The 20213-nt window shown below is 30.1% G+C and overlaps 2 protein-coding genes across 2 annotated transcripts; both read left to right on the plus strand.

The window, feature by feature from the left end:
• The first annotated feature begins 4167 nt into the window (after positions 1-4167).
• LOC129946819 (cuticle protein 16.5-like) lies at positions 4168-4728 on the plus strand. Its single transcript, XM_056057163.1, has one exon. The coding sequence runs from the start codon at positions 4270-4272 to the stop codon at positions 4606-4608; it is 339 nt and encodes a 112-aa protein (XP_055913138.1). The 5' UTR covers positions 4168-4269; the 3' UTR covers positions 4609-4728.
• A 747-nt stretch (positions 4729-5475) lies between these two features.
• LOC129945641 (insulin-like growth factor-binding protein complex acid labile subunit) lies at positions 5476-16892 on the plus strand. Its single transcript, XM_056055484.1, has 2 exons — positions 5476-7473; positions 16753-16892. Exon 1 carries the CDS (start codon positions 5534-5536, stop codon positions 7214-7216), a length of 1683 nt encoding a protein of 560 aa, XP_055911459.1. The 5' UTR covers positions 5476-5533; the 3' UTR covers positions 7217-7473; positions 16753-16892.
• Positions 16893-20213: the final 3321 nt, after the last annotated feature.

The raw sequence follows: 20213 nt of genomic DNA on the forward strand, positions 1-20213 counted from the left end.
GGTTATAATAATATTTAACTACCCATAGGAAGTTATTTTATTGGGTCAGATTTGTAAAATTGAAAATTTTGACATTTATCGACGTTTCAAGGTCTCTAGAGTCGTACGTTCGTACGTCAGTACCGTCGTCCGTACGTTTGCGACGTTTTTTCCTAGTCCGTATGTTCGGGTCGTTTTTTTCTTCGTCCAAACCCTAAAAACCAGGAGAGATATCGACTTGAAATAAATTTTGTTATGCAGAAAGATGCAGAAAGGGCTCTCAAGAAAATTGCGTGGGCGTTTTTTTTACCATCCCAGTTTAAAAAAAAGGCGAACATTTTGGTTAATCCTAAATTTCTTACGAACCATAAGAAAATTATAAATTGTAACGTGATACCAAACAAATATATTTTTGAAAAAAATCCAATTAACAGTTGCTTTTATAAATCAAAAAATTTGAAAAAAATTTGCCATCGTGAAAATTTTACGAATACAAAATGATTTCATCTCCAAAACATTTTTTTGCAACGAAATTAACGTTTTTATTATCTGGTAAAATTTTGAGAAAAATCGAATAGGCGTTTTTTTATAAAGAATAAAAACATAAAAAAAACATTACTCAAAGTTGGTAAAAATTGATTTTCGACTCTAATATCTTTTCAAAAATTTGAGATTGTTTCTTTCAACCAATTTAATCTTTTAAAAATATTGTTTTTACATTTTAAAAGAATTTGAGAACAATTGAATTGATAGGTAGTTTTTTTACAAAAAATAAAAACCAAACGAAACAATTAAACAAAATTTTGGTAAAAATTTACTTTCGATTCAAATAGCATTTTAAAAATTAAAAATAATTGTCTTCAAACTTGTTTTTATTTCACAGAAAATATTGTTTTCTATATTCAGTATGTTTTTTTTTTTTTTTTAAATTCAATAGTCCGTCTTCTTATGAAATAATGAAATTTACAAGCAATGGTACTCAAATTTTGGTAAAAATTGATGTTCGGTTATTGATATCTCTCAAATTAGTTTCATTCATCTAATTTGTAAAAATTTAAGAAATGCTACTTAAATTGGTAAAAATTTGCTTTCGACTGAAAATTTATTTAACAAAACTAGATTGTCAAACTAAACTATTTCTATATGACAATATTGTTGGTAATTTTAAAATTTTAAGAATAATTCAACTAATAATTTCTTAACTCAACACGAATATGTACAAACTTTTAAGCAAGACAAATCTACCGACGGGTTGTTAAGTTATCAGTTGTCGTAAATGTCAGACTTTAAACCGAAAAAAAATGGTTTAAGAACTTAGTTTGACAGATGTCGAATTCCAGCCCTATACAATTCAAAACCACGAAATGAATAATCCATTATTTGATGGAAGTCATAATTTTCGGATTCATATATGTCTACATCTTACTTCCTCAATAAGATCATCTTTAATCATTAAGTACTCTCCTGGAAAACCTTCCTTGGATTTCAGAGAAAATATTATTCTCGATATTTAGTAGTTTTTTTATAAAAATCTAATAGTCCGTTTTTTCATGAAAAAAAAAAATAAAATCTACAAAAATAGTACGCAAATTTGGTAAAAATTGATGTTCGGTTCTTGATATCTCTCAAATTAATTTCATTCATCCGGTTTGTAAAAATTTAAGAAATGCTACTTAAATTAGTAAACATTTCATTTCGACTAAAAATCTATTCAACAAAACTAAATTTTCAAACTTAACTATTTTTTATATGGAAAATATTGTTGGTCATTTTAAATTTTTTAAGAATAATTCAACTAAAAATTTGTTTAACCCATCCCTACAAACTCTTAAGCAAGTCAAATCGACAGTTATTAGTGTGGGTCGCATCCCAGTCTCTTTTTCTAGGGTAATTTATGAGCACATTTTGACACATATTGGGCGGTATCGAGTTACACCTCCGGACCAAAGAGCGCACCAAACAGACGTTGTAAAGTGTCAGCTGTCATCAGTTTTGTGTAAGCTGGATGTAGGTATAGATATAAATGCAAAATACACCAATACTATTCCTGGGCACGACATTTGGTTCTTAGGGAATACTTTCACTTAGAGGTTTCACTGCACAGGCCTTACAATGTCTGTAACCAATCCAGTTTCTTCAAATTTCTTCACAATTTTTCCAATTTCTTTCGCAGTTGAACAAAACTATAATCTTTTCTTAAAGCACAATTTATTGCTGTGGCAGAATCACCATTTTTGTAAATAGTATGTTTTAACAATTTTTATAAGTTGTGCGATTGTTAATCGATCCATTTTCGTAAATATCATACTTTCAACTGCAAAAAATTGGTTCAACAACTTAGTTTGATAGATGTCGAATTCCAGATTTATACTTTTGAAACCGCAAATGGATAACCCGTTGTTTGATGGAAGTCATAATCTTCAGATCCATATAATTATGTCTACGTCTTACTCTCCCATTAAGATCATCTTCAATCATTGATATGAGTACTGTCCTGGAAAACCTAAATATCATCTTAAAATATTTGACGCTATAAGTCTTATAATTCATTGTTATTGATTCGTCGAAAATTGAAAATGGATTAAGAAGTTATGTTTGTTCAAAATTATTTTCAAAAATTTGACGCATCTGCTTCTCATTTCATCGGCAAATTACCATGTTCGGAAGCTTAGTTTTGTATCAACTGGTGCCTTAACCAGTTTATAAACCAACCTTTTCCGACGTTTCTTTATGTTAAAGTTAAACTGATGTATTAATTAAGTTAGCAGTTTTGAGAGATGCTAAGTACGATATTATGTTCGCTTAAAATTAACAATTAGGTTACCAAAAGACATTATTCCACATAGCATAGACATAACATTCTCAAGCCTATAAGTTTACGAAATTCTCATTTCTCGTTTTTGTGAATCGTCGTATAAGAAAATATGTTATTATCTGTCAGTTCTTTAAAGATTTGGCTTTTAATTTTAATTTTTATTAAAAATAGCGCAAAAGTTTTGGCCGACTAATAATAAAAGCATTTAAGGATTGAAAAGATTTAAATAGTGCCATATTCTTTATAACAAATAATTAAAGTAACAATGGAAGATTTAAATTTTATTTTTGTTCGACAGTTTTACATTTACATTGGCTTAGTTAAGGGTCAAGTAAAGTGAATTTAAACTAACAAATCGTTAGGCTTCACCCGTTTCGAACTAAAATTCAAAAATGGAGTGAGGTGCATTCACAATAGCAAGTTCTTAGATCTCAAGCCATTGCATATCTTAAGGAGTTTTATCATCGATATTTTTGTTTGTTATAAAAAAATCGTTGTTTGGCCTTTTTTAAATTTTCGAATTTAAATTATAAGAGTTTGTAAGATCTAACTATGTATGCTGAATTTGCACGTCTTAATAAACAACATAATTTATGTAAAATATTTAAATTATTTGATATTAAATCATAAATAACTGAGACAATATAATCAATTTTTTCAAACTTTGCTTATTCAGAATGATGTTAAGAAAAAATTGCTCATAGTGGCCACAAGTCTTCCAAAGTATTTTTTTGTTTGTTTGTTTTGTATTCCTCTGCCATACCAAGTTTTTTTTTGAAAAATTTATTAAAAATTCTACTCGAATAACTGAAGATTATTAAAAACCCATCGTAACACAACTTCGAAAGGATCACAATAGTTCCCAAGCCCATTAGTTTCAAAATATATAAGCTTTTGAATCGAAATCGATGAATTTTCTTCTAAGCCTCGTTCGCCTCGAAATTCTGTCAAAAATATTTCTCTGTCTACCACAAACCAGCACCCAAATTGAGGGTTGCTTTGCTGAGGAGCTCGTGTTATTGTATTTTTGTTATTGATTGACGATTAATTTTATTCACGACAAACATTTGTTAAAGTGGCGATGGATGTGATTTGTATGCAAGGCAGACTTTGGGCTTAATAGTTAGTTGGTATGATAATAATTCGTTGCATAACCTGCAAGAAAACCCAAGAGTGCGTAGTGTGTTATTGAGATTTTAAAGTTGGTGGTGGCGAGAATTGTTTTGGCAAAACGAAAGACGGTGTTGGTTTACTGCCCCTTTTCTGTGTGTCTTTCTTAACTTTTGATTTCAATGACGGAAAGTAAATTTTGAAGGTTGAACTGGTATGGTGTGGTATATGGCGTGTGTTTCAAGGACTCTTCTGAACTTGTTCGTATGTTTTCTTTTACTATAAAACTTGAACCATTTGTTGTGATTAAGGCATAATTCAGTTCGTCTTCTCTTCGAAAGCAACTTACATTACTACTATTCAACATGTTCAAGTTTATCGCTGTTGTCCTTTTCGCTTTGGTTGCTATTGCTTCTGCTAAACCAGGTATTGTAGCTCCATTGGCTTATAGTTCACCATTGATTGCTGCTGCACCAGCTTCAGCTGTCTACTCACGGGAATACCATGGAAACTTTGCTTCACCCTATGTTGCTGCTCCATACGCTGCTGCTCCATACGCTGCTGCCCCATACGCTGCTGCTGCTCCTTTGGTAGCTTCACCATACGTTTCTGCTGCTTACAGTGCTGGATACGCTGCTCCTTATGCTGCTGCATACGCTTCACCATACGCTGCTGCTTATACTACTCCTTACTTGTTCAAGTAAATTGAATAGTCTTCAAGATCAGTGATGCGGTTCCTAAAAAATGTGTGAAAGATAAATTAAGAGATAATGGTATAAATAAAAGTTCATATTCGAAAGATTGACGAATTGATACGAAAAAATTGTTTGTTTGTTTTTATTAATTTGTAACGTTAAGGATTTTGAAATCTTTTCTAACTTCTGCAAAAGCTGTACAAATCTTTCTTCCTTGAAATGTTCTATAAGGTATATCAGTTCTCAAATGTCTAACTGCAAAAGATTATTTCCTTCTTTTCTAAAAATACATAGCGCCTGTTAAAAAAAATATCTTCCATTCAACAGACCCTTCAATTTGTTTCAATGTTTAACTCTGATTTTTAAGCTTGAGGAAAAATTATTATTTTCAGGAAGATATTATCATCATCTATAAATATAATATTTCCGCAGAAATACACAAGGCCATAAATAACAGAAGGACTCAACCTATAAGATCGGAAGTATATTATTAACATAGGCCTATCATTTAGCTAGAAATATAACAAGTCTTGAAAAGTCTCGTGCAATGCAATAAGATTCAAAGTTCTATAATTTTTATTGATAACAAAATTTGAACTTGAAACAAACTCTTTCTTATAATTTTCTCTTGATTGCAAAAAGAAAAATTGCATTCTTATCGCAACAAAGTACTTTGACCATCCGCAATGGACAACCTCGCTAAGAGTATACGCAAGCAAAATCCTCAATAAATTTATCACAATGCAAAGCAGGGTATAGCTTTGATTTCAGCAAACAATAAGTCAAAAACAAAAAACATGCATTTTGTGATAAGACATTTGCCGATATAAAATTATTTCATGCATTGTTCTTTCTTTTAAACAATAATTTATCCTTTTCAGTTTTAAATTATCGTTACGTCGGGATAGGTCGGTTTTATTTTATTCGTCTGAAAATGCAATTTGAATGGACAGTAATTTTGTCCATAGGACTCTTTTGCACTCTGGTCCTGGGCAATGATGAGGTCCATTTTAAGTGCGACGAATCGGAAAGTAACTACGAGAGTCAGGAAGCCTTTTGTACGGTCAGTGGATTTTACGTCACTCACAGTCAACATGTCAAAATGATGAACTACACCCGAGCGAATATGACTAAATTTATGAAATTCTATGATTCAAGACTTCTTTATTTGCCCTTCAAGCTTTTCGAACACTTTCCGAACCTCCGAACTTTGGATGTTTCGTTTACGGAAATATTGGATATAACACGGAATACCTTTGCATCGGCCAATTCTCTGTCCTATTTAAACATGAGCAACAATAATATCACGACTATCGGGACTTCTGTGTTTAATGGAGCCAATTCCCTGATTCGAATCGATCTTAGTCGAAATGCGATCAAGGATGTTAATGAGTTCAGTTTTCGAGGTTTGCCAAAAGTTGACAAGATCGTACTGTCTTACAACAAAATCTCAAACCTCAGTAAGGACATCTTTGTTGAAAATCAATATCTCGAAGTGATTGCCTTGGATAATAATCTCTTGGGGAGTCTAGATCCGGAAGTGTTCTCGAGACTTCGTCGCATTCGGGAAATTAATCTGTCGAATAATCAACTGCTCTCTCTGCATCCGAGCACATTCCAGATGGCTTACGGCATTGAAACTCTTCTTCTGAGTGGCAATAAACTGACTGACTTTAACCTGGAGGACAAAAACATCCTTTTGCGGCTTCATTTGGATGGAAACCAACTTACATCTCTGGTTATCAACTCAACCAAGGTGGTGAGGGCGGAAAACAACACAATTTCCTCTATAACAGCTTTGAACGCAAATTTCTTAGAGAAGCTAGTCCTTGGACGAAACAACTTCACCGACATCTCAAACATCACCAATATAACAAGTCTTTTGGTGCTCGATTTGTCCTACAACCAAATTGGTCCGCTGAATATAACGTCTTTTGAGAAATTGCGTCGTCTCAAAGAGCTCTATCTGCGAAGTACGAACATTTCTCAAATAAGTTTCGGTATGTTTTCCAAACAGACTGCCTTGGAAACCCTCGATCTCTCCTTCAACAATCTGACCGATCTCAATCTGAACATCTTCTTCCCGTATATGTCGAAAATTAAGAACTTTTACGTTGACGGGAATAACTTGACGGAAATCCATGGGATTCATTTTGCCTACGCGTTTCCGAATTTAGTGAAGGTTGGTCTGTCGAAGAACCGTTTCAATTGTTCTTACTTGCACACGATCTTATCTCCGCCATTCTTATCGGGCTTTGTCGAGTTGCACATTGAACCGGAAACCTCAACGGAGGAGTCCACCCACATTCGGGACATAACTTGCACCAGTACCAAGCACAACGATGGTGCTGCACCAAAAATTCAAGAAGAGTCGGAAATCGATGTTTTGCGCAATACTATTAATCAGCTTAAGGTCCATGAAAAGCGTTTAGAACTCTACTTGCTTGGCCTCAAAATTGTGATGATTATTCTGAGTTGTGCGGGCATCTTGGCTATTGTAATGATTGTTGTAAAATACGCAAAACGCGAACGAAGGCGTTATTCAGGTCAATTCGGACGAAATGGAAGTATTGTATTTCGGTCTAATGTCACCATGAACACTTCCATGGATCACTGACATTTCAATATTATTAAAGTGCGTGATTTTATTTTTTTTTTGTATCTAGTATATGCGCATATTAATTAGATTTTAACAGTTTTTATATATTTATTAAGTTCCAAGAAATAAAAAAAAATCTTTATAGATGATTGACTGCTGAAGTTCGAGTTAATACTTAAACTTACTTAGTATTCTAAGTGGTTGTACCTAACTTTGTATTTGTTTTGTGAACGATTGATTGACAATTTGTACTTTTAACATTGGAAACAGTCAAGGTGAGAAATACACATTTTTATATTATTAATTTGATATTTTTATTTTGATTTATTGAATCACAAGAAAGACATAGGCTGGGAGAATAAGTAAATTAAGTTATAAAAGTTGAGCCAGACGAAAATGTCGAATTCAAAGCACGTTTTCCATTTTCAATGAAGGTACTTTGGTTTAGGTTAGGTCAAGAATTGTCGATTGTAATTTTTTTCTTGTTGATTTTCAATATTTCCTCTTTCATTGATACACAATAAAAATAAAAAGTGCCAAATTACGAACCAAAAAATTCGAATTCTGTCAAATTCTTTTTGTTCATTTTTCCAAGATGGGATTTTTATTACATGATTGAGCTGATAGGATTATAAGTTGCCGACAGAAATTAAAGAAAATTGTCTTTTTAACGTCTTAATAATAAAGATAAACTACTTCCTTAGAGTTAACATAATTAAAAAAATCAGTTTATAAATAAAGCCAGAAATTATGTGACTGGTTTTATTGATTGGGTTAGAATTGCAATTGCATCAAGAGACAATGTCACACACTTCAAAACAAAATTGTTCGTACGTAACATTTTACTAGTAAGCAATTTTCTAAATAGTGAACAATTTTTTAAATTAGTAGTCTGTTTTTAAACATTTACATTTTAAATTATTTTTTTTAAACGATGCATTTGAACTGAACACGTCTAAAGAGTGACAGTTTGTAAAAAAGCAAAAAAAAAATTGACGGGGAAAATGATGAACTCTTATTCTTAGAATCAAGAAGTCATGTTCAGTAAATAGATAAAAGTTAAATTACTTGTGTTAAGCGATATCAAAATCACCAATTAGATTTTATAAAGTCGTTGAAAATATGTAGCAATTTTTGCAACCATTCAATTTTAGGAACGGTAATAATAACTTCTGATATAAAATTTAATGAAAAAAAGAAATAGGATGGGATGCCACTCACACTGATAACTTCCAAACCGTCTGTCGATTTGTCATTCTTAAAAGTAAGTAGGTTTTTGTGTTGGGCTAAAAAAGTTGTCAGTTGAATTATTCTTTAAATAATTTTAAATTACCAACAATGTTTTTCATATAAAGAAATAGTTTAGTTTGAAAATCTAGTTTTGTTGAATAGATTTTAAGTCGAAAACAATTTTTTCCCAATTTAAGTAGCATTTCTTAAATTTTTACAAATTGGATGAATGAAATTAATTTGAGAGATATCAAGAACCGAATATCATTTTGTTTCTTGTTGCATTTTCAAAAAAAAAAACTACTGAATATCGACAACAATATTTTCTGTGAAGTAAAAAGAGTTTGAAGACAATATTTTTTTGAGTCGTAAGTAAATTTTTACCAAGTTTTAGTATTGTTTATTTTCGATTATTTTTTGTAAGAATACTGTCAATTGGATGTTTCTCAAGATTTTGTCGAATTTTAAAAACAATATTTCTTATAAGTTGAAATTAAGTGGGAGCCATAATATCAAATTTGTGCAATGATATTTGAGTCGAAAATAAATATTTATTAACTTTAATTAAATTTTCTTTCAAGTTTTTATTTTTTATAAGAAAAACTGTCAATTTGACTTTTCTCAAACTTTTACTGAATATTGACAACAATATTTTTTAATAGAAAAAATAGTTTTAAGCCAAAATTAAATTTTTGCCAACCTCGAGTAATTTTTTTTTTATTTTTTTATTTTTTATAAAAAAAACTGAAAATTCAGTTTTTCTCAAAATTTTACCAGAATTTTTTTGCAGATAAAATCATTTTGTATTCGTAGATTTTTTAAGGTGACAATTTTTTTTCAGATTTTTTGATTTATAAAAAAAAACCACCGTGAATTATATCTTTTACAAAAAATATATTTGTTTGGCATCACGTTACAATATATTATATAAAATTTAATTCAAGTCTCTAGACAGCCCACGCAATTTTCTTGAGAGGCCTTTCTCTCTTTTTATCTGTATAACAAAGTTTTTTCGAAGTCGATATCTCTTCTGGTTCTTGAGCTATTTACAACGGAAAAAACGTCGCGAACTTATAGACGTACGAACGTACGTACACATGCATACACATTTTTCTAAAACTATTTTATTTCGACTCTAAGGGCCTTGAAACGTCGAGGATTGTCAAAATTATCGATTTGACAAATCGGACCCATCACAATAACTTCTTCTTAATAAACATTATTTAATTTATTGTCAATCGTTGATTTTTACAATCAAAATTAGGAACAAAATTTTAAAGAAATTGATAATGATTTGAAATTTTGTTTTCAGTTTTCGAAACTCCTTATTAATATTTTTACGAATTTTTAAACAAAAATAAAAAGAAAGATTAAGACAGGTTTTTATTTTGATAAGAAGTTACAAATGTTCACATTTATGTGAATTTCTTTTAAATAACGTTGAAACATTTTTCGAATTAGAATTTTATAATTTATATTGAACTAGCTGACCCGGCCACGCGTTGCTGTTGCTAACGTTTTTGTGATAAAACATTGTTGTTTGATCAAAATTTTCGTACAATTGATGTAAAGTAGAAATCAATACAAAAGAATTAAGTTTAAAAAGTATTTTATTATTATTATTATATTAGTTTGTAACAAATGAGTATATTACAAAGTTTTTAGTTAATAACATCTAACAGTTAAACTTATAAATTAGGTATATAGGGTCGACAGTTTAAAATGTCTGACAATAATGTTTATAATTTTGAATTAAGTACTTTTTATTCCAATTTAGTTTAGCACTAGTTGGTGCACAATATTGTTTGGCATTAAGACTTATTTAAAGACATGGCAAAAGCTAATCGAATTGGAAACTTTTACTTTCTGAAGGGTATGGTAGAATTTAACGGTATCAGATAAATTTCTTGCTTCAAGAATATTTTCGGTGATCTTTATGAAAACCAAAAGTGTTTTGTTGCATAATTGAGATGGATTCAAATTATGCAGAAGAATAATAGGTGAACCAATCTTTAATAGAAGATTATGCTGCGGTATCATTTTTATTAACAATAGTAACGATTGATTTAAAAGACTGGTAACAACGGTTGTATCTGGAAGTTAATTTCGTCAACATCAACATTTTTGGCTGCCAAATTAGTCATATGACTGAGCAAGGTATGATTCAAGTAAATACTCTGTATATCTGAGATAATACTCTGAATCAAGTCATATCCTGAAGTTGTCTGGCAATTTAATGCATTTCAGTTCTAATTTTACCATTCCCAACGTCTAGTAATGTATTGTTCGGAAATAAAGACAAATAATTTGCAATAAAATAATATTGCGATCATAAATTGAGATATAAGCTATCCTATCTTTCAAGTTGAATCAAACTCCGTACGGTGTACAAATTTGATGAAAATAGGAGAAGTAGTTTAGGAGTTCATAGCGGACAAACATCGTGACACGTAATTTATATATATTAAGAAGATTAAGATTTTAACCAAAAGAAAGCATTTCGACATTTTATCTTAACCAATGAACTACTCGAAAAATTAACCATAAACATTGTTTAATGTTGCTTTCGTTTATGATGTTGTTTTAATTTCATTCTTATAAAAATATCAATAAACATTTTTAAATCACGACATAATTATCTATAAATAAAACAAAACATATTTGATCAGTTCCGTGATCCAAATATTTTATCGCAAAGATCATCAAAAATTGGTCATTAAAAGATATAACTATGATTTTAAGATTGTTTAATTTTTCAAGGTCGAGATTGGGAGCAGCAATCCAATTATAAAACGTGCAAAGGGTCATAAAATGGTCACAGAAGGTAAAATCGTTCCATTAATCGTGTTACATTTATGGTCTCAATAGTCCATTATAAACTGTTATTGATAGAATGAAACATATGTGACAAACTAAAGGCCCATAATAATTCCAACTCCAGTTTCCCACCAAAGCTCAGAATTAGTGTGGGTGCTTTAAATTTTGTTTTCACCATACACACCCAATATCTGTTTTTCTCTGTTTATGTTTATTAATTAATAAAATGTCTAATGTTGTGACTTTTAGCGCCATTTACGTCACACAAAAAAAAAACTATACTAGTTTTGTTCTATTTGTCTATTTATGGGTGTTATAGTGTAGGCTTTTTAAAGATAGTTAAGATATTTAGTTAAGATAGTAGGCTTAATTTATATTTCCGACTAACATAACTAACACCACGCTTAAGATAATGCTAAGTTGATATTTTTTCAGTTTATCTAAATGAGAAAAAAGAAAACTTTAATGACCATGTTCATAGTTCTTCGATTTGTTCTGCTTTTGTTTTTGCTAAACTAAACTACAATTTATGTTATCCATAGACAATTAAAACCCATTATTCTTAACCGATAGCTTAGAGTTTAAAAGTAAACATGACGTTACCAAAGTTTAAGCGGTTTTTAACACTAGAAAACGTTAAAAATAAACCAACTAATCGAGAATAAGTTAACTTTAGACTCTTGTTCACTTAGAATCTAGTTTAAAATACAGGGCAATCCATTTTTGATAACTTCCCATCCTGTCTGTCGATTAGTCTTACTTAAAAGGTTTGAAGGTCTTCGTATTTTGTTAAAAAAGTTGTCTTTTTAATTATTCTATGAACATAAAAATTACAAACAATATTTTGTATATAATGAAATAGTTTGATTTCAAAGTATTTTTGTTGTTAACGAAATTTTAGTCAATAAATAATTTTCAATAATTTTAGTATCATTATTTGAAAGTTCTTATTTTTTTATAAACAAATACAGATAGGATTTGTGTATGAAATTTTATCACAGATTGAAATCATTTTTAAGTTAGTACCTTCATTTATTCAAGATATATCGAGAACAGAAATTTGCGTAGGTACTATATTTTGTAGATTCTATTTTTTTTATGAAAAAACGAACTGTTGGATTTTTATAAAAAGTTTGCTGAGTTTGAAGCCAATATTTGTAATTTTGAAAAGATATTTGAATCGAAAGTAAATTTTACTTGTTTTTTTTTGGTTATTATTTTTTTTACAAAAACTGTCAATTAGATTTTTTTTCAAAATTTTACCAGATGTCAAAACGTATATTCAAGGTGACAAACATATTTGTTTTAGTTTTTATGATTTATTAAAAAGAATGTGAGTGGGATTTTTTTTGTCCAAAAATATGCTAATTTGGTATAATTTCATATCATATAATATAAAATTAAGTTCAACTCGATAGCATTATTTGTTCGTAAGATATCTTGAGGTAACCAAAATGTTAAATTTTTTTAAAATTGCTATGGTAAAAAACCATCCACTCAATTTTTGAGAGTCCTTTCTGAATCTTTCTGTTTTGTTGGAAAATCTATCCATTGTATAGTAGGATCTTACACAAATAACAAAAACAATATCCATAGTATAAATATCATCAATAAAAGTTAGAGTAGAATCTTACTATGGATGGGTTTTTGACATTTATACGAGTCTCGAATGGATCTTATGTGATTTCGTTCTCAAATTTTGGTACGATTGATATTGCATTTGTATCTCGATGGCTGCGTTTATTGGGTAGTTGTGCATTTGGAATAATGTATGTGCTTTCCATTAGGGAAAAAATCAATCTGTTACTGTTGATATTATTTAGTTTTGTTAATGAAAATGGACTAACTGGTCTTATTTCGCAAAAGAAAACAATAGAAAAGATAATTAAGTTTAGTTATGTTTTCACCAAAGGCTTATCTCAGTTTAGATTAAATAAATATGTTTGGTGTTTCCACCGCACAAGATGATTTAAAAATGATTAAGTATGACAGCATTTTCTAAAATGCAAATGGTGTTTCGATGTGTGAAGTGCAAGTGAGATAGTTTGATTCGTGTTAAACCAAAAGAATTTAATTTTATATTATATATTGTACCATGATACCAAACAAATATATTCTTTGAAAAAAATCCAATTAACGTTTTTTTTATAAATACAAAAAAAAAATGAAAAAAAAAAACGTCCCCACGAAAATTTTGGGAATACAAAATAATTGTATCTCCGCAACAATTTTTTGCAACGAAAAATCAAGTTTTTAACATCTGCTAAAATTTTGAGAAAAATCGAATTGACAATTTTTTTTATAAAAAAAATAAGAAAACAAACATTATTCAAAGTTGATAAAAATTGAATTTCGACTTTTTTCAAAAATTTGAGATTATGGTTTTCGTTTAATTTTAACTTATAAGAAATATTTTTTCAGCATCCTGACAAATTTTGAGAAAAATGGTATTGACAGTTTTTTTTTACAAAAAAATAAAAACCGAAACAAAATTAACAAAAGTTGGTAAAAGTTAATTTTCGACTCAAATATCTTAAACTATTTTTATCTTCTAATAAATATTATTGTTAACACGTTAACACTCAGTTAAATTTTGAGGAAAATCTAATTGATAGTTTTTTTTACAAAAAATAAAAATTTAACAAAAAAACAATACTAAAACTTGGTAAAAATTTACTTATGACTCAAAATGCTTTTAAAAATTAAAAATATTGTCTTCAAAGTCTTTTTATTTCAGAGGAAACATTGTTTTCGATATTCAGACTTCTTTTTTTTAATAATAATCCAACAGTCCGTTTTTTCATAAAAAAATAAAATTTATAAAATAATAGTACGCAAATTTGGTAAAAATTGATGTTCGGTTCTTGATATCTTTCAAATTAATTTCGTTCATACAATTTGTAAAAATTTAAGAAATACTACTAAGATTGGTAACATTTTTTTTGACTAAAAATCTATTTAACAAAACTGGATTTTCAAACTAAACTTTTCCTTTTTTTGAAAAATATTGTTGATAATTTAAATTTAAAACTGACAACTTTTCTAACCCAAACTGAAAACAAACAAACTTTTACAGGTGGGATGGGAAGTTATCAGTGTATGTTGCATCCCAGCCTCTTTTTTTTTGTAATTTGATTTTGTACACAAATATGCAAACAAACAGACCATAATGCATTGTCTGTTAAACCAACTCCTTCACACAGGTTTTTCTTCTCAAATTTTGACTTGGCTCCGATCTCCGACGGGAATTGAGTTAAATCAAGCTCATTTCAACTCGATTCGAGTATATAAAGAATTGAGGTGATCTTCAAGCTCACTTCAACACCACATGTTAATGTAGTAGTCTAGGACAACCCACCTTCTTGAAGCAATTGTTAAATGATCTTTTTTTTATAGAATCTCAAATCCCATATGTTTCTTTTACTATTTCTTCTTGAAAATTTTCCCTAAAGGTGGTAAATCTCGAAAGATCTAGGAGGCCAATTATCATCACGTTTTCGAGATTTAACACGATCATTAAACGTTTCTAGTAAAATTGTGATGGTTTAGTTTCATGTATCGCCCGTAGAGCCATTTTATTAATACTTTCCGATTCCGTAATTAATAATAGCTTGTACTGCAATCTTTTCACCGTAATATTTGAACCACATTGAATGTTGAGATTTTCCAAGCCTCAAAAGCCTTCAAAATGGAAGATTCAACGGTTGAGGTAATTTACTAACTTGAATTATTTTGAGTTTTAAAATTCTATACAAAATGCTAGGTATTGACCTCTTTGTGATATGTCCAATTTCAATGATCGAAAAGAAATCCATATAATTTTGAATAAATTTGAAAATTTTCATAGCATTCTTCAAGGGTGAATCGTTCCAGAATGTCATAGTTTTTAGATAAGAAGTTCATAACTGACAGTTTCCTAAAAAACGGTTTGTTAAAATTGAAATACTTAATTGAAAAAACCTTTTAGTACTTAAGCTATAGGCCATATGGATAAAAAGGAAAGGAAGGCATTAGCTCACAATATACAAATCTCAACTGCCATGAATTGATATACAGAAAGACTTCGGAAATAATAATAAATGCAGAACAATATTCTTCACTAAAGAACTCAGTCTAGATTGACTTTAATTGGTTTATTTAAATGTGTAACAAATTACAACAAATTACAACAAAAAGATTATAGTCACTTAGAATTCGCGTATTATTGTGAACAATGGTACCTATAACGTTTCTGAATATTAATTTTTCAGTTTTTTTTTGCGTCATAAACTGAAAATATATACAAAGAAAGTAGAATAAGATTAATTGGTTCATTTACCTTGGTCTCAAATGCCTTAGCTCTTTTCTTCTATTTTTCTTATTTTTCTGTTTCTAAAGGCTGTTAAAATATTTACGACACACATCTTTGTTCAAAAGCTCTTCACACTTGAGTATGTACATATATTTTTCAAATACACAAAGATTAAAGATTATGTTCAACAACCAATTTGATTTGATTTGAAATGCCTGACCGAAATATTTATTGTTTTTGAACTTTGTGTTAAAATATATTATAATTTTTCAATTGCCACAGTTACCTTGATCCCCACATTGCACTGGTGGCGCTGCATACTGACTTATATCGCCCCAATTTACTTAAAAGCCATACTTTATTTTGCCAAATTAAGTCAGACATCATCAACATAATGCTGCAATTACTTGCGTTGCGTTTATACTTATAGACGGTTTTGGAATTGCATTAATGCATTTTTTATTATTATTATAAAATATTCAAAATACCCACGCTACTTGAATTTCGGAAGATTTAATTTTTACTGATAAAATTAAACTACAATCGTAAATAAAATATCAAATCAAAACAAAAACGGTGTTTAGTGCCAAAAGTTGCTGCACATCACGTTTTTATATTTAAAACTTATCATCATCATCATCATCATGAACATAGTCGTAGTCGAAGGTATAGTCAGAAAAGCTTCCATCAGTAAGTACAAATAAATGTGTCAAATCAATGAGGACGTGATTTGAATACTTTATGTTTGTCTTTAATTTAAAGTTTGATGGACGGACCTAGCGAATTTGCACTTTATAATTTAAAGTATATAACCCTTATATACTTGGGAGAAGCTTAATGTGTTAGAATGGCTTACTGGTGACGCTATAGATATTTTTATATATTTTTGCCCATTAATTCTACACTGATGGCTCATTGCTGGTTGAAATGAAACTTAAATTGTTGAATTGGACAGAATAATTCAAAGTCGGTGTTGTTATAGCCTTAAGTTTAGCATATACCTTAATTTTTGGAGGACAATTTTTTAATTCCATTGGGGGTGGTGAACTATAAAAGTAAGAGTTCTTGATTATCAAAACGTAGTCCATCTTCAACTAGCACTAACTCAAAACCACCTCCTCCTTCAAAAATGTTCAAATTGGTAAAATTAAATTATTTAAAATTGTTGTTTATCAAAAAAGTAATATTTATTTTTGTGTTTTCTTTGTTTTTGTAGATCACCATTGTTGTCTTGGCTCTGGCCTGCACTGTTTCAGCTAAGCCCCAGTTCATATACTCCGCTCCTGCTCCCGTTGTCACCGCATCCAGCTCCCAGTACATTGCTAGGAATTACAATGGTATAGCTGCTGCTCCAGTCGTAACTGCTGCCTATACCGCTCCTGTAGCTGCTGCTGCCTACACAGCACCCGTTGCTGCTGCATACACTGCTCCAGCTGCTTATGCCGCTTCTTACTATCCATACAATGCTGCCGCCTACACCTCATTCTTCTAAAAAAAACAAATATTATCCAGACAGAATAATTAAAATTGAAAAGATGCCAGACTGAATACGAATACCTGAACAAGATTTATTAAAAAATTAAAAAAAAATTCTTCAAGCCTCCCACAAAATAGCAAAAAAAAAATGTCAATTGATTTTAGTTGTATGTTATTTTTAATTTTTTTCCTGTTTTATTGTTTAAAATAAAATTATAATGAAAATTGAAAAGATTGATATTTTATTATTTGTTTAGCTTTCAGGCGACCTAAGAAGTAAACGAAGTTAATAGGAGAAGCGTCTATAGAAGATCAATGAACTGAATGAAGCATGACAAAAATTAGACAAAAAAAGGCTGGGGTGCGACCCATACTAATAACTTCCAATCCCATCTGTTGATTTGTCTTACTTAAAAGTTTGTAGGTTTTCGTGTTGGTTTAAAAAAATGTCGATTAAGTTTTTCTCAAAATTGTACTGAATGTTAAAAAACATATTTCTTAATAAGTAAAAGTAGTTTAAAGTCAATATCTCAAAGTTTTGAAAAGATATTTGAGTCGAAAATCAATTTTTACAAAACTTTAAGTAATGTTTTTTCTAGGTTTTTATTTTTTATAAAGAAAAACTGTGAATTTGACTTTTCTCAAAATTTTACCAGATGTTAAAAACTTAATTTTTCGTTGCATACAATTATTTTGGAGATGAAATCATTTTTTATTCATCAAATTTTAGAGGTGACATTTTTTTCCAGTTTTTTAGATTTATAAAAAAAAACGTTGATTGTATTTTTTCCAAAAATATATTGTTTTGGTACCGCGTTACAATTTATAATATGAAATTTAATTCAAGTGTCTCTAGCGCTATTGGTTCGTGAGATATTTAGGGTTAACCAAAGTTTTCATCTTTTTTTAATTTGCTATTGTATTTGAAGTCGATATCTCTTCTGGTTCTTGGGCTATGGACGTCAAAAAAATGTCGCGAATGTACGGTGGTACGAACTTACGTACAGACGCACGCACAGACATCTCTCTAAAGACCTTTTATTTTGACTCTATTGACTTGAAACGTCGAGAAATGTCAAAATTTTCAATAACTTTCTGCGGGTAGTTCAAAATATCTGAAGTTTTGGCAGCTGAGTTTACACTTTTTGCGTTGATTTAAATTTTTGAGTCTAAGGTTGGAGACATTAAACTCTTTTAAAGAGACTCATGAGACTGTCGTACACGAAAAGTTGATGGTTTTCGGTTTTTTTAATTTTAATCCAAAATGTGGAATATTTTGACGTCTTAGGTTTTACTATTTTATTTAACTTTTAGTGGACTATGAGTAAGCTTAGCGAAGTACATACCTATCATAAGACATAGTTTTTAGTTTTTATTTGGGTGAGAGAATTGAAATACAAAGTTCTATACATTTATCAGAACATAGATCATTAATTGAGTTCTACTATTTTATGAAATTATCAAAATTAAAAATTAAGGAGTTAGCAACATTTTTAGTGAAATGCTGTATTTCAATGTCAGCTTCGAGAATTTTAAATATGTTTAAATTTCAAAACTGCATATTTTGCCCAGGTTTTTGATTTATTTTTTAACTTCACGGGTTTAAAAGGAATGATTCTATTAAGCCATCATCCACAGGCTTGTGCAATTTGTAAATTATAGGGTTTTTAAATTGGCGCGGGTAGTTTTTGGTGCCCCGTGGCAGCCATTTTGTTTTGGTGACATCTGACAAATCTTTGGTTTATTATTCAGTTGCTTATGCCAAATCATAATGGCAAGTTGCATGATTGAACAGCACGTTTAAATGATAAAACTTGATTATTAAAATGAGTGTTCATCGTTAACGCAAACGTTGCGCACATTGCGCCCATTTCACGGTAGACGTGGTGGCCCCTCACAATCGACTCTTAATCGGTTAGTGCCCAAATTTGAGACAACCGGTTCAGTAAACAATCAGTCAACACCCGTACGTTCAAGGAACGCAAGATCAGCAGAGAGCATCGCCGCGGTACGTAGAAGTGTAAATTCGGCCTTTCGCAGACTTTAACTTGGCGAATTTTGCGGCGGGACTTGGGCCTACACCTGTACAAGATCAAACTGACCCAGGAGCTTAAAGTTTATGACCATAGACAATTTTGAAAATTTTCCTTTCGTTTTATAAAGAAATTTTCAAGTACTTGTCCTCAATTGTCAAGAGTTTTTCGACAAATTTATGCTGAACATTTTTTTAACGATTTTGCAAACTGTTGCATTTAAAAATTTCAAGAGTGACAGCTTTTTTCAATTGTAACACATTTCAAGATTATACAATAAAATTGTAACAACAATTTTGTCAAGAAGTGTATGCAAGTATGACATTGCCAAAACTGTCACGAAAAAAGGGTAAGTATGTGACAACGCCAAAATTGTCATGATAAATGTGTCATTATATTTTTCTAACATACTTATCACATGTCAATATTTTATGTAATAAAGATTTATCAGGAAGGTGTAAATTTTTACCTGTCAATTTGTATGAAATATTGCCGTGTTCAATATCTGTTGAATCTGACCATGTCTAAATGGATATTTGAGACTCAATAAAAAGAATTTTTCAAGCTATTTCAAAGTACAGTCAATATTTAAGAAGACTTACATGAATATTTCTCAGACTTTACTTCGTTTAATGCCGTTTCCTGCAATTCTTTGATGGTCATGTTGACAAAAATATTGCTTAAGAGTACATGTTCTTATAGAGCAATAATTATCTTCTTTTATGGTTAATAAGTACAAATGTTTTTTGAATCAGGCCTACAATATCCATTTGTAAATATCACCACCTTTTCACATTCTTAACTTAACACGCTTGTGTTGTATTTAATGAAGCTTTGGCTAAATTTGTTCCCTTAAAAGTGTTCCCATTTTTGTAAATCGCAGTTGGCTTATTTGAGTTTTCAACAGCAAGACGGAATTTCGACTGATTTCTGTCTAGTAAAGCTGTCAAATTGTTTAACCGAAACATTTCTTAAGATTCTTTAGATTTCTTTCGATTTCTTTGTTCGGTTCTCACTCAAAATTTGAAATTGAAACGAGATGCCATTTGGGTATCTTTATAGTTTCTTAAGAAACTCAATCCAGTCATCTTAAGCTAAACTTCGTCATACTAGCAAATTTAAAACAAATTTAAAAATTTGTCCATATCGTCAAAAAAACTAACAAACA

Source organism: Eupeodes corollae, chromosome 2 (assembly GCF_945859685.1).
Source record: "Eupeodes corollae chromosome 2, idEupCoro1.1, whole genome shotgun sequence".
Taxonomy (NCBI): Eukaryota; Metazoa; Arthropoda; class Insecta; order Diptera; family Syrphidae; genus Eupeodes; species Eupeodes corollae.

Bases quoted from the DNA above. Each gene is read 5' to 3' on its own strand.
- LOC129945641 (XM_056055484.1), top strand. From the start codon at position 5,534: ATGCAATTTGAATGGACAGTAATTTTGTCCATAGGACTCTTTTGCACT.
- LOC129946819 (XM_056057163.1), top strand. From the start codon at position 4,270: ATGTTCAAGTTTATCGCTGTTGTCCTTTTCGCTTTGGTTGCTATTGCT.